Genomic DNA, 14,600 nt, shown 5'->3' with positions numbered 1-14,600 from the left:
TGTCCTTCCCAGGGATGATGTCTAGGTTAGCCAGGATGGTTAACAGGAGAAGTGGGACAGGAGCAGGAAAGGGTTGCTAAGCTGGGAGAATGGGACTATGTTTCCTCTGGGTACCACCTGCATGTGAGCAGCCGCTGAGTCTTCAGAGCAACATTCCTGGGTGGTGTTGCAGCCCATGGCCTGGAGCCGGGTCTCAGGCTGTGTGGGTGTAGACTCATCACAGCTATGGTCATAGTTGGAAGTGACCTGAGGCCATCTGGTCCAGTGGCCTGTACACTGCCATTGCTGTGACCCTCCTCCTGCAGTCTCTGCCTTTCTCCTGTCCATGATGCCAGCCACCTCCTGACCACCCAGCAGCCCCCAGGATAGGCGGGTACCAGGCACTGGGTGCCCCCAAAGAGGTGAAGGTGGGAGAGTAGGTGGGATGGAGGCTGGGATTCAACTGGACTAAGGCAGAATTTTGCCTGTGTACCCAGAAGCCACTGGAAAGCAAAGAGGAACGCTAATTTGTTCTTCCAGAATCAAACAGCATCACAAGTTATAAACAGAGGGTAAATTGTTACTTCATAAATATATGGTATTTCTCGATTAACTTTTTTGATTAACTCTGTGATTACATTATAATTGTGGGCCACCTAAGTACACAGTAATTATCACAAAAATCGCAGGGTGATTATGGGTTTATTTCAGTCCAGTAAAGTAAAGCGTTCCCAAGAGAGCCGAGACCCAGGAGTTACACGGCAATTAATCTGAGTTGCTTTTTACTTGAAGAAATAAAATGAAGTAATACATGCTTTTTAAAAAAAAAAAAAAGAAAGAAAGAAAAAATTAAAAAACCTCTTATTTATGCTGCAGATCAGAACAATAAGAATCTGTCTTTGTCACCTGCAATTTCCCTCTTGCAATTTGTGCTTCCCCAAGCTGAGGCCAGTGATATTTGCCTCCTGGATCTTGTCTCGTGCTAGGGCCATTATTCTGCCTTTAGAAAGCCAGATGGTGTAAGCGACTTATAAAACACATAATTGCAGCATTTTAAAGACATTTATTTCTACTGATTCTAAATCTAAAGCAAACTTTCAAATTTGAACATGGAACATGGGCAAGATGGTGGTTATATTCCATCTTATAATTTGTATATGCAGTATCCTTTTTGATGAGGGGGCATATCAATGGATAATTCAGTTTTTAATAATCCAAATCTTAATACTTCAGATGAACAGCTGCATTCTTATTCTTCCCTTAGGCCACCATGTTCATTATACATATATGGCAATCTGTAATCTAGCCTAAAACAAGTTCTCTTACCATGTGTGGAATTCCTGAGGTTTTCGGGGGGGAATTATACACCCCTATTTCACAGCTCTGCAGAGAGCAGGCACCATGCGGGTACTACTGGCCTTGTGTTCACTTAGCTCCTAGAAACAGGAGCAAACGCTGGAGCAAGTGTCAGAAGGGAAAACAGAATACAGAGCCTCTTATTTCCTTCCTCTCTTTACTCTTTCAGGATTGACCGGAAAAAAGACAAGACAGAAAGGAAAATTTTGGATAGTCAAGAACGAGCCTTTTGGGATGTCCACAGGCCTGTGGTGAGAAAGCGCTACTCAGTTCTCTAGATTTTTTTTTCTTAATTTTTAATTTTTATCTCTATAAAGAAAAGACCGTCTTTAGCCACCAGGTGTCTCATTCTTAAGAAAATCGCTGAGCTTTGTGGAACTGGTTTTGCCATTCATTTATATAATCTCAGTAAATTTTCTGGAATATACGTAAGTTCCAACTTTTAAAAATTATTCATTCGGCCGGGCGCAGTGGCTCATGCCTGTAATCCCAGCACTTTGGGAGGCCGAGGTGGGTAGATCACGAGGTCAGTCGATCAAGACCATCCTGCTAACACGGTGAAACCCTGTCTCTACTTAAAATACAAAAAAATTAGCCGGGTGTGATGGCGGGCGCCTGTAGTACCCGCGACTCGGCAGGCTGAGGCCGGAGAATGGCGTCAACCCGGGAGGCGGAGCTTGCAGTGAGCCGAGATCGCGCCACTGCACTCCAGCCTGGGTAACGCGAGACTCCGTCTCTGGAAAAAAAAAAAAAAATTATTCGTTCATGAAAATATGGAATTGCAAATGGAGAAGCTATGGGAATTCCACCAAAAGACCTTTGGGTCCCAAAGGTTTACATTACCCAAATTAACAATTTCCATTTCTGCTGCTATTCAGCTCTGAATCTTAAACTATTCTCTGTCGAATACAGTTAATTCTCGTTATCCATGGCAGCTATGTTCTATAAAGTCTTTGCAAACACTGAATTAGCGTACATTGAAGCATCACTCCCATGGGAACTACCAAGCTAGGTCCCTGTGAGCCTGTGGCCACAACATTTTTATCAGCTGATCCGATATATAACCTTTTAAATGTGTTTCTGTATAAAGACACCTTATGTAATATATATCATTGATTCGTTAACATTAAACTCATGGCCAACAGCACTATTGCTCATGCCTGCGCGTTTATTTCCTCCTAAGACACATCAGAGCCTTCTTGCTTGGGAACGGTGGACAGCACTTCAGCACTGTCCTTGGGCCATTTTAAACAGCAAAATCACCAACAAAAAGCACAAAAATGCAGAAAAGTTGGTACTAAATTAGCCCTAAATAGACGGGCCTGAAACAAAAAGGCAGAACGTCACCTTGTTCAATTTCAGTGGGAAACAGCATATCAGGCTACTCAAGGTACAACTACTAAGGAGTTATAAATGAAATTTAGCAAGCAGGCAAATTCACAAATGCAAAATTTGTAAATAATGAGGTTTGACTGTATTTCTGATTTCACATTATTAAAACAAATCTTCCATTTTCCTCATGAAATGGAACTAAAAAAATAAACTATTGGTCTTCTTAAAATTTGATTAAAAGCAAAAAATAAATAGCTACTCAACCTGATATCGTGGAGTCTTTTTCAAACGGTTAAGTATGTAAAAAAAATTTTTAAGGGCTGTGCCTGATGCAGTCTTGCCACTTGAATAGCTAATTTGCTCTTAGAAACTGTGGGCTATACCCTCTACATATCATCCTTAGATTATGAGGTAAGCTTTTCTAGATCGTATGAGAACTCCACAGAGGAACACATATATTATGGCAAAATGGAAAAAAGTCATGCATTGTCTGTAATGGAAGAAGATAAAGATTGGTCCTGATGGTGTGACATGGGCTAAATTGGAAATGTAATTTTCACGTAGTAATTTATATGATGTGTTTTTTTTTTCTCAGCCAGGCTGTGTGAACACAACAGAAATGGATATCCGAAAATGTCGACGCTTGAAGAATCCACAGAAGGTTAAAAAGGTTCGCTAGTTTAGCTGAGTTAAAAATTCCTGATGTGAATAGCCCTTCCAGTTCCAGTACTATTCAAATAGTAATTTCCTACTTGTAATTCTACCACCTTTTGTCTTTCGAAACCATAACCATTTCACAAATATTGATTGAGCAGCTGATGCATGCTTGGCACTGTGCTCGTACTAGGATACATTGGCAGGTCCTCATGGAGCCCACAGCCTGGCAGGGAGTAAAACAAGCCAACAGGCAATGGGGCCGTGAATGCTGTGTTAGGAGAGGTATAGGACAGTTGAGGAGCGCAGGAGGGGCAGCTAAGCCAGACCTGGAGGGGGCGGAGGCGAGGGGCTTCCTGAAAGAGAGTCAGGTGTTCTGAAGGGTAAGTTGCAGTTGTCCTGGGGAGGTGGCAGGGAGGGGAGGAAACAAAAGGACCAAGAAGGGGCAAAGCTCACAGGTGAAAGCAAGCTTTATACTTAGAAGCAAATGAAAGTCTTATTTATTTATTTATTTATTTTTGATAGAGCTGGATCACCCAAACTCAAACCACCATCTTGCCCAATTGTGAATGACCCAATGGTCATTTGTGTTTCACTTTACTCAAAGGAGTAGTGGTCACAGCATACCCGAGGGCACCATGCTCAGACTCCCCCACGATTCGTACGTCCCACCCTCTCCACAGCACCAGGGACAATATTGCAGGAGAGTATGACCAGACTCCATAATATTAATTTCCAAAGAGTGGGCCAGGTGCAGTGGCTCACACCTGTAATCCCAACACTTTGGGAGGCCGAGACGGGCAGATCACCTGAGGTCGGGAGTTCAAGACCAGCTTGACCAACATGGAGAAACCCCATCTCTACTAAAAATACAAAATTAGCTGGGCACAGTGGTGCATACCTGTAATCCCAGCTTCTTGGGAGGCTGAGGCAGGAGAATCGCTTGAACCCGGGAGGCAGAGGTTGCGGTGAGCAAAGATCGTGCCGTTGCACTCCAGCCTGGGCAACAAGAGCAAGACTCCATCTCAAAAAAAAATCCAAAGAGTGGAGATGTGTCCCCAAACATTCCTATTTCTTGTGATGACCAATTAGCTCTCTCTGTCATGTATGCATTAAAAAAAAAAAAAACACATACATGCACACACACACACTAGACGTGGCGTATGTATATAAACTTCTTTAATCTACTTACATATTTTGTTCCTCACTGACTTAACAATACCCACTGTATTATATTTTAAAATGTTAGTCCTAAAATGTCCTCATTTCATCTTCAAGAGCCCCATAATTATAACATTACAGAATTTCATGGAGTCACATCCACCTTATCTGAGCCCTTCTTCATTTTGATGATTTTGACCACACATTACATGCCCTACAGGGTTTTGTTTCTTTCCCATTGTGTTTAGTCTGTCCGTAATACCAGGAACAGCTTTAAACGTAGCTATAGCTACGGACATGTGGAAAAACTGAGGCCAGAAAACTATTTAACTTGAAAGGGAAACCCTGAAACTCTGCCATCCCAGTTTTGTACCAGATGGGCATCTGCTGACCAACGGAAATGTAGAGGGGATCTTCGGCAGTGGCTCTTGAACTTTGTTTATTCAGAATCATTTGGGGCATTTGATAAAAGTGCAGATTTCCAAACCCACCCACAAAGATTCTGATGCAGTAAGTCCAGGGGGCGAGGGGATACTCAGCAACGTGTCTTTTCCGAGCACACCCAGGTGATTCTTTGCAGATGGTCTATGGACCATATTTGGAGAAACACTGAGATACAAGGAGGCTATTTTCAGCCCAATAAAAGAGGATTGGGGTTATAGTGGTACCCTAAAGATGAGATGACATGGCTTAAGAGGCAGCATTCTCATCATTGAAGAAATAAAAGCAGAGACCAATCTTTTATTGTCATGAGGGGATTCATGAAATTGGATGAGTCATTGAACTAGCTGACCCCTAAGCACCTTCCAGCTCTGTGGTTGAATGATCCTCTGTGCTTGCTTCTTCTCCTAGTCCGTGTATGGCGTGACTGAAGAGTCCCAGGCACAGAGCCCAGTGCATGTACTCAGCCAACCAATCAGGAAAACAACAAAAGAGGACATCCGGAAACAGGTGAATGAATTGACAGCTTGCACTCCCAGGAATAGACGTGGCCAGTTTAAAACCCCTTTCAAATGTTCAACTCTGAAGATTGAGCAAGCTTTGAGTTCCTGGAAACCACAGTGGAACCCAGCTGTGGGTGATTGAACCTTTAAGTGCTGTGTATGAACAAGCCACGGAAGCTTGAGAGAAAGAATTCTCTACCCAGTTCCTCCAGCAGTTATTAGAAAAGGGCATAAATGAGTCATCCCGTGCCTTGGGGTAACTGCTGTAGTGGGGTTTCCCACAGTCCGCTGTGGGAGCTGGAGGAAGGAGGGGGCTCATGTCACATAGTCCTTATAATTGGAATGCACCAGCTCAGGATGGTCTACTTTATTGCTGTGATTTGAAAGGAAAGTTTAAGAATAAATAAAGCTCTACTCCCAATGCCATTTCAGCATTACTTGGTTGAACGTTACTTTCTTTCATGATGAGGAGCCCAGGTCAACAGGCAATGGCTAATTATATTACTTCCTTTTGATACTTACTGGTAACAAAGCAACCTGCTGTTTATATTATGCCTTGCTGGTTCCTTTTTTTTTTTTTTTTCTTTTTTTTTTTTTTTTTTTTTTTTACTTTTTTTTTTTTTATTATACTTTAGGGTTTTAGGGTACATGTGCACAATGTGCAGGTTTGTTACATATGTATCCATGTGCCATGTTGATTTCCTGGTTCCTAGAGGGCAAAACCCAAAGGAGTAAACTTTTAGGTGCTTGCCCTTGACAAGTTTATTATCTGATGGGTAAGAGGTAATGGATGCATGAAAAAAAGCTATTTGGCGGGGCTGGGTGGCTTACACCTGTAATCCCAGCACTGTGTGAGGCCGAGGCAGGTGGATCATCTGAGTTAAGGAGTTTGAGACCAGGCTGACCAATATGATGAAACCTCGTCTCTACTAAAAATAGAAAAAAGTTAGCCAGGCTTGGTGGCGTGTGACTATAATCCCAGCTACTCGGGAGGCTGAGAGAGGAGAATCACTTGAACCTGAGAGGTGGAGGTTGCAGTGAGCTGAGATCATGCCACTGCACTCCAGCATAGGCAACAGAATGAGACTCTGTCTCAAAAAACAAAAAAACAAAAAAAAAAAAAAAAGAGAAAAAGCTATTTGATGATTCCAGTCAAGCATGCCAAGGACATGGGCATGACATACGTATGAAAGGTGGGCAGAGGAGGGGTCACTGGGGATTATTCAAAACAGGTATTTATGGTGCACATTTCACCTGTCCATGCTGTTGCTAAGCTATGTAGAAAATATATTGCCTTTAAGTTTTGGAAAGCAAGACTTAAATCACACCACAGTATAGGAGGAGATGAGACAAAGGCTGAATTGTAGAATATGAATCTTGTATGATAGAGATGTCCAGAGGCACAAGTAAGTTGCTGGAGGGCAGAGCTGAGGGAGTCGGAGATGTCTGGCCAGAGGAGATGTTTGGATCTTGGTGGAAATGCAGGATTTGGGTTTGTGGAGTGAGGGGAAGAAATAATTTTAGTTTTGTCTTAACATCCGTGTTCTCTATTTTCCCAGATAACATTTTTGAACGCACAGATTGACAGACATTGTTTGAAAATGTCCAAAGTAGCTGAAAGGTATGTTTTCCTTCAATAATATTACTGCTTTCTTCTAATTTAACAGAGAAGAAATGTTACAGGGTTATGATTAACAAATGTGTTCAACGCCAAGAGACTGTAGTTATTCCTTAGACTGGGGTGCAAAAAAAACCCCACAGGCTCCATGTGAGTATAACTAAGATAACAGACCTCCCTTGAGTGATGTCAAGAAATGTTCCGTTGCTAAGGCTTTACAGGGGGTGGCCACGGGACCTTGTCAATCAAGGAAGAATATCCTTTAAAGCTACATAATGCACCTTTGCCTTCAGCCTCTTGATTAATTCAAATGGAAATTGCTCCCTTTTCAGCTATAAAATGCCCAGATTCACTTTATAGGGGAAAAGAAATTATGTGTGTCCTTTGAGGTGCTGGCTGCATAGACAGGAGGGGACTGGATCGTCGGGAAGAGTTCCGCCTGCACACACCATCAACCACTGAACTGCATCGAATCAACTGTAAAGACAATATTTGGCCCCTCCAGCCTGGCTTCCACAGCAGTGTGTGTGCTTCAGTCTGCACCAGTAGCTGGTTCCACTCCGTTAACTCATGGGAGACTCAATTTTATCAACTAAATGGTCCGTTTTTTTTAACTCTTCCGTGAAGACAGGAGACCACATGGGGAATCTATATGGAATAAATCTAACCAGGCAGCTCACTAGTGAACATTTATTCATCCATATGCTGCTGTTAAAGCAATGACCAATTGCTGAAGGACTCAAGAGCTTAAGTTGGGTCTTGGTATTTATTGGATGTCAGATAAATCGAGTCTTTTAAGCCCAGCTCCTACAGGGGACTGGCTGTGTGAGCCCCCTATAAGCCTGTAAGCCTTTCTCTGCTGGCCCCTGGGTTGATTCACATCTTTTTTCTAGATAAATTACAACAAATGGAAGGTATAAAAACTTTGACCCCAAACAAAGAGTCTGACTGAATACCCTGCCTTCAGGGGCTAAGGACATCCCTGGACTTGGGCTCACGTCTTTATTCCAGGGTTTCTCGATCGTGGCACTAGTGACATTCTGAGCCAGATAATTCTTTGTTGTGTTCTTAATGTCCTATGAATTATAGGATATTTAGCAGCATTCCTGACCTCTCCCAATTAGAGGTCAGTGGTCCCCCCACCACCACAGTTGTGAGAACCAAAAATGTCTCCAGACATTGCCAAATGTCCCCTGGGTGGGGTGAAAGTCACTCCCATTGAGAATCACTGACACTCCTGCTTTTTTCTATGCAAATGTTCTGGAAAGTGGCCATGGCTGGAGCTCAGCTTACGCTCAGGTACCTACCGATCACTCTGGAGTCACCGTTTCAGCTGGCTGTGTAGGCTGCAGAATTACCTCATACCTCCTCTCTCATCATGTGCGGCTTCTGGCCAGAGTACCAGGCTCTGAAAATGCTTTTTCGGTCTCACTGTGGTTCCTTTGCCCCAGAAAGGTGGCTGTGAGTGAAACAGCAGCATGGCCTCAACTCTCTTGGTGTCATCCATGGCCTGTGAGGAACCGCGAGCTTCTTTCTCTGTGAACTAGGGACAGAAATGGCTGTCCTAGTATACTTTGAGGGTCGGTGTGCTAGCAATGCTCATGTCTGGCCTTGGAAGGTGGAAGGGCTCTTCAGGGTTTGCAATTTAGAAGAGCACATATATGGGAGCATCTTTCTTTGGATCTATTTGCTCAGGTCCGGTGGTTCTAAGTACCCTAATCCAGGTGAGGGAGGGGGTTAAAAAATGGAAATTCCCAAGCCTCAGCCCTAGGGATTCAGATTCAGTGGTTCCAGGGTTGAGCCAAGAAATCCACATTTTGGATAATCTTCAAGTGGACTGATCTGGTCTTTCAGGATCCGGTGAAGCCATTGCCTGCTACTCAGGCTGACCTGAGAGCTCACATCCAATTTGTTGTATCTTTGGGACGCAGAGAAAGAGCCTGAACCTGTCAGCATGAGGTAGGCAGACTCCAGGGCAGGTGTGCAGAGAGGCCAAGCAATGGAGGAAACCAAGGTGGAGGCGGGGAGCCTGGCCCATCCTATTGTTTGTTTGTTTCCTTGCTGTCAGGGAGGGGCCCCACCTGGTACCACCTAATTATGCTTGAGAGGCTGCTCATATTGAAGGATTATTCCAACTGGCTACTCCTCGGTGCCCAGCTAGAAGCTTTCATGAGTCTCTGCCTGGCAGAGGCTGGATTTTATTCCCAGCAGCAATAACTGGCAACTTTTCAATGTGACACGAGGGTTTTTCATTAGAGCCGCAAGGAAACCCCCAGATAAGGAGGAGGAGGGAAAGGAGATGCGTGTTAGCTGGAGATAAAGCAGCTGGGAGCCAGGCCCGTCAGTGGCTCTGTGAGGATGGGGCCAGGGAGGAGGTGCTGGCAGCTGGTGAGAAGCTGCCAGAGATGCAGGCTGAGCTCTCTCAGGTGGGCACACACATCCACATCCCCATTCCGATCTGGCTTCCCTGGGCCTGCTCCAGGTGATAAGTGGCAAATCCGTATTCCCCAGGAAACCGCATCCCCCAGGAAAGATCTTCATCATTTTTCACCCAGTTCTGTGAGAACTAGTAGTGGGGAGAGGCAGGAGGGCTGGGAACAGTGAAGCTGGGCTCTGGGATGTCTATAGTCAGGGTTGGACTAAAGGGTGCATCCAGACCAGCAGGGAGGGAAAAATGGAACTTTGCAAACTAAAGGGGCAGAACAGACAGTTGAGAGGATGGATCTGAAACTGACCATCGAGGTTTGAAACCTGCCCCTGCCATTTCCTGTTTTCTAACTGATGAAGCCAGTGGCTTCTTCTCTCGGTGCCTGTTTTCACCTCTTTAGAGGGGAGATAGTAGTTGTATTTAAATTATAGGATTAATGAGTTCATCCATGGCAAAAGCATGGTCCAGTCCTTGGGACTCAGTCTGCACACTAGGAATGTGAATAATAATTATTTTCCAGCGTGACACTTACTTGTGCTTCGGCAGAGAGCAGAATTCAAGTGCATGAGACAGAATGAACTGGATATGTGGTGCTTAAAGGAGCAAACAAAGGGCAGGCCAAGGAGGGAGGCTGCTAATGCAATTCTTTCCTGCACCTTCTGTCTCCCCTCAGTCTCCCACACAGAGGTCTCTGCAGGCTGCCTAAGGCTGACCTTACACTGCATGTCTCCTTCCAGTGCCTCACACGCCATCACTAATCTGGGGCTTCACGGGAGAAAAGACTTGCTCGTCTGCACAGAATTTCTCAGATCATCCCAGTTCCAAATATTCTGTCCATTGTCTTCCTGAGCACTTAATTGTCCCCAAAATCATGGCAACCAAACTGCATTTCCTAGGCTGCCTTTTGCACCTGGAAGCAACACAAAAGGCTTTCTGAGCTGTTACCCAATTTTTGTTGCAGAATGTATTGTCTCTGCACACACACATGAGTGTCTCAGATAAATGACACTTAACACCCTAAGCTTTTTATTTTAACTATTTTTTTTTTTTTTTTTTTTTTGAGACGGAGTCTTGCTCTGTCGCCCAGGCTGGAGTTCAGTGGCGCAATCTCGGCTCACTGCAATCTCCACCTCCCGGGTTCACGCCATTCTCCTGCCTCAGCCTCCTCAGTAGCTGGGATTACAGGCACCCGCCACCAAGCCCGGCTAATTTTTTTGTATTTTTTAGTAGAGACGGGGTTTCACCGTGTTAGTCAGGATGGTCTGGATCTCCTGATGTTGTGATCCACCCGCCTCGGCCTCCCAAAATGCTGGGATTACAGGCATGAGCCACCGCGCCTGGCCTATTTTAACTATTTTTTAATGGCAGTCTTTCTTAAATATGGTTCATCCACTTTACTTCCTAACAAAAGGACACAACATTTCAGTTAAGTTTTCTAGATGACTCAGAGTCAGTAGTCTTCTATTACGCTTTAAAACTGTCAGTGGTCAGGATCTTATAAGGTGCCCTGCTTCCCCTTCTGTAAATGTCCCCAGATGATAATATTCTTTGAATTCCTGTTTCTGCCTTTTAGTTGTCTGTCTGCTTGTCTCTACTAACCCTTCCCCCTCTCTACCCAACCCCTGCTTTCCAATCTGTAGCAGACCAGGTGTATCAGTTAGCTGTTGCTGAGTAACAAAACACCCCAAAACTCAGTGGCTTAAAAAAATAAGCTTTTATTATTGCTCACATGTCTATGTGCCACCTGGCTCCATTGGTCTCAGTCGTGTTTCTCTATGTGGCTATGGGTTGGCTGGGCAGCTCTGCTGATCTTGGCTGGGTTCTCTCACATGTTTGGCTTCTGCTGGTTCAGGATGGCCTCAGCTGGGACAGTTGAGTGCTCCTTAACGTGGTCTCTCACCCTCCAGCAGACTAGTTGACATTTTCCTCATGGGGATAGTGGGATTCCAAGAGAGAGAACAGAAGCATGCAAAACTCTTGCAGATTAGAACTGGCATTCTGTCACTTCTGTTGCGTTTTATTGGCTAAAACAAGTCTCTAAGCTGGACTAGATTCAAGGGCAGAAGAAATAGACTCCTTCTTTGAAACTGAACTACCACACCAGGAAATCAAATAACCAAATTGATTAGCTTTGATCTTAAAGCAAGTGTGAAAAGTCTTTTTTGTGAGGTGTGTTGTTCCCAATAACAATGAACCTTGAGGCATGGTGCTTATTTCATCTGTAGACCACTCAGAGGCTCTTATGCTCACTTATCTCATTTATGTTCTCTGGATATTTGAAGTAGCCAGATAAACAAGGTCTTACTCTTCTTTGCAAGCATCCCCAAGGGAGTCCCTTTTTTAATTCACCTAAGCCCTATAGCACTTGACAAATCAACTTTGAGAAGCAACACTCCATGCATTTTAGTCCCAAACTGTCTAGAGTCTCCATGTTTGGCTGCGATTCCCCAGAGACTTCTTCCCACCCATAGTGAGCTATACCACAATCACTGCAGCTATCTCAGTGCACTGCTGCACACAGAGGGATCAAAATGTTCCATTCCGTACCTGCATCTGTACTTGGCTCATCCTCACCTATTACTGGGAGCCATTCATGTGCCACAGCTGACTGCTGAATTGATTTTTTTTAGCATCATCTTGCTTGCCCGTATCTGAGATTGCTGCCGCTCCCTGAAATTGGATGCTGGTTCTTCCTCCACCTCCTGACCCTCAGTGATCATGAAATGTAATTAATGAAATGAGATAAGACAGCAAGGGACTGGATACCCTAAGGGTCTATTGAAAACCTGCTAGGGTGATAGAGGTTTGTGAACTTAATGTCTAATGATAGTTTCAGGGGAGGAAAAAAAAGGGTCACAGACGTCATTACAACTTTGCTTTTAGGGGATTCCAGAAACCATGGGGTTTTTGCTCCTCCTTTCTCCTAGCCTGTTCTAGGTGACAGAAAAAAAAAAAAAAAAAAAAAAAAAGACCAGAGGTATCATTACAGCCAGGATGACCATATCTAGACCAAGATTTGGAATCTGTAGCATGCAGGAAAGAAGGGGCCTCCATACCTGGCCTGGTGTAAGCTCTTCTTCCTGCAGGGCTAAATTCACCTTCGTGCTCCTTTACTCATCCCAAGTTTCTCTATTGGATGTGTTTTCTCTGGGTGACTTGCAATTAAGGATTTCTCTTTTTATATTTTCTCTACTTCCCACCTTCTCCAAGTGAAAAAAAAAAAAAAAAGCTAGATTAATTAATTAATTGCTAGGAATCAAACTTTCTTCTTTCCTCTCCACAGTGCTGCTCTGCTTCTCATTTTCCTTTCTAATCAGATCCTTCCTGTCCTGGTTCCCTGTTGTGCATCACAGTTCAGAAAGTGTATGTAGCAAAGCGAGGCCTGCCAGCATGCTCTCCTCTTCACCCCCTTTCACATTCCATTTCCAGGTCTTCTCATGTAGAGGCTCTGATTTCATAATGAATGCTTTAGTGCATTTGTACTGTATTTCTAAAGTAGGACTAATGGTCATATCCCATAATGCTTTAGATTCCAGGCCTCGTTTTGTTGGTTTTTGTTTGTTTGTTTGTTTTCCTGGGTAATAGTTTCCTATAGCTGCAGGACATACTTCACTGTCCCTTTTTCCTGGAGCCTAGCCATGTCAATATCTCTTCATCTTCTCCCCACCTGCTCCATATATGTGTCCTTAGCTCTAGGGATTCCTCCTACGCATTGCTTAATTCAGGGTGGGCAGCATTTCTTCTTCCTCCAACTCGTCATAGTTTTGTGGGGTTTTTTTTTTTTTTTGGACACATCTATACAATTTGTGGCAAAATTATAAGTCTTTTTTTGTTAAGAGAGAAAGGATAAAATCTAAAACTTTTATTTTTGTCATATTTTCTCAAGTGGTTGGACTGTATGTTTACTAAATTCTCTTTCATTATTTCCTTCCCCTCCAAGTTTATCAAAGGTAGACCCTAATTAGCAATCTAAATTGGGAAGGTTTTGCATTAATAACTATCTTCCTACCAGGATTGGTTACTATTATTAGAAGCTGTGACTTTGCTGTTAGCTCAGCTCTAACAACTCTCTGAGATCCAGAGAGCTGTTTGCTTTTTAATGGCATAGCAGGCACTGAATAATGGCTACTAAATGACTGACCACAGACTGTACCCCGGCAGCCATCTGGTAGATTTTTTTTTTTTTTTTTTCTTTTGCCACTTACTAAAGGGTCATGGGGCAGGAGTATGTGAACAAATCAGCCAGTTCCACATTTCCACTCAAGACACAGTTCAAAGCCCACAACAGTGGTGGGTAGCACATTTGCTAAAGGTTCATAGATCAGCGTCTTCTAGTGATGTGAGAATTTGTCATTTGAAAATAACAAAAGCATATACCAATCAGGAGTCAGGGATAAAGGGACAAGAATTCTAAAATTCCTCAGTGAGAAATATTGTTCCTAATGGACTTCTGAATTTCCTGTATTTATTTTCTTGCTTCCATCTCATCCCAATTCTGCTTTTCTGCCACTCACACCCAGCAGTTGGAGGACCATTGCTGCTGTGTACTGTTATATGCTGAACATCCTACAAAGCTCTTTACATACCTCTATTTTCTTCTCCCTTTTTGCTTTTCCTGTCCTACCTCTAGTCTTTCTGTGGTCATTGGTATTGATTTTGGACTGAAATGGTACTGTGCATTGGCCATTGCTGCCTCCTTCATTGCCTGCCTGGCCTTCTCATTGTCTTGTGTGTCCCAAGCAGACTCTGTTCATTTTGTAATCTGTACACTACCAGGAAGCACATGTTCTGAAAGAGACAACCTCTCTGGCTAATTCTACAAACGGCTGCCTTGATGAACTTGCCTTCACACTCCCATCACCTTCATTCCCTTTTCAACTGTATTGGTTTGTTTCCAAGCAATAAAACCCCAGCTAGAACCTGGTTCTGCAAAATAGCATACATTGGCTCCCAGAATACAAGAAGGGGCTGTGGAATTGAACCCTGGGAAAGGCAGCAATGCTACTGAGCTCAGGAAAAGCTGGAGCCAGGGACTTGAGTGCCTCCAAGACCCATTTTTCCTCTCTGGTCCTGCCCACTTTCCACACTGGCCTTATTCTCTTTCGTGACAGACATGTGTTAGGAAACA

General features: G+C 43.8%; 1 protein-coding gene across 18 annotated transcripts in view; it reads left to right on the top strand.

Annotated features, from left to right (window-relative positions):
- Window positions 1–14,600, top strand: part of RGS6 (regulator of G protein signaling 6) — a 640,138-nt gene that overhangs the window by 544,967 nt on the left and 80,571 nt on the right. For 16 of the 18 annotated variants that reach the window (XM_055288930.2, XM_055288927.2, XM_055288923.2 and 13 more), the window contains exons 9-12: window positions 1,505–1,586; window positions 3,263–3,337; window positions 5,335–5,433; window positions 6,986–7,047. In XM_055288930.2, the coding sequence (XP_055144905.1) occupies window positions 1,505–1,586; window positions 3,263–3,337; window positions 5,335–5,433; window positions 6,986–7,047 (318 nt within the window). The remainder of the gene's footprint in view (window positions 1–1,504; window positions 1,587–3,262; window positions 3,338–5,334; window positions 5,434–6,985; window positions 7,048–14,600) is intronic. The other 2 variants (XM_055288916.2, XM_055288922.2) reach the window with 2 other exon arrangements.

Source organism: Symphalangus syndactylus, chromosome 8 (assembly GCF_028878055.3).
Source record: "Symphalangus syndactylus isolate Jambi chromosome 8, NHGRI_mSymSyn1-v2.1_pri, whole genome shotgun sequence".
Lineage (NCBI taxonomy): Eukaryota > Metazoa > Chordata > Mammalia > Primates > Hylobatidae > Symphalangus > Symphalangus syndactylus.
The sequence above is the reverse complement of the archived record's forward strand: the minus strand, read 5'-3'. Positions and strand labels throughout refer to the sequence as shown.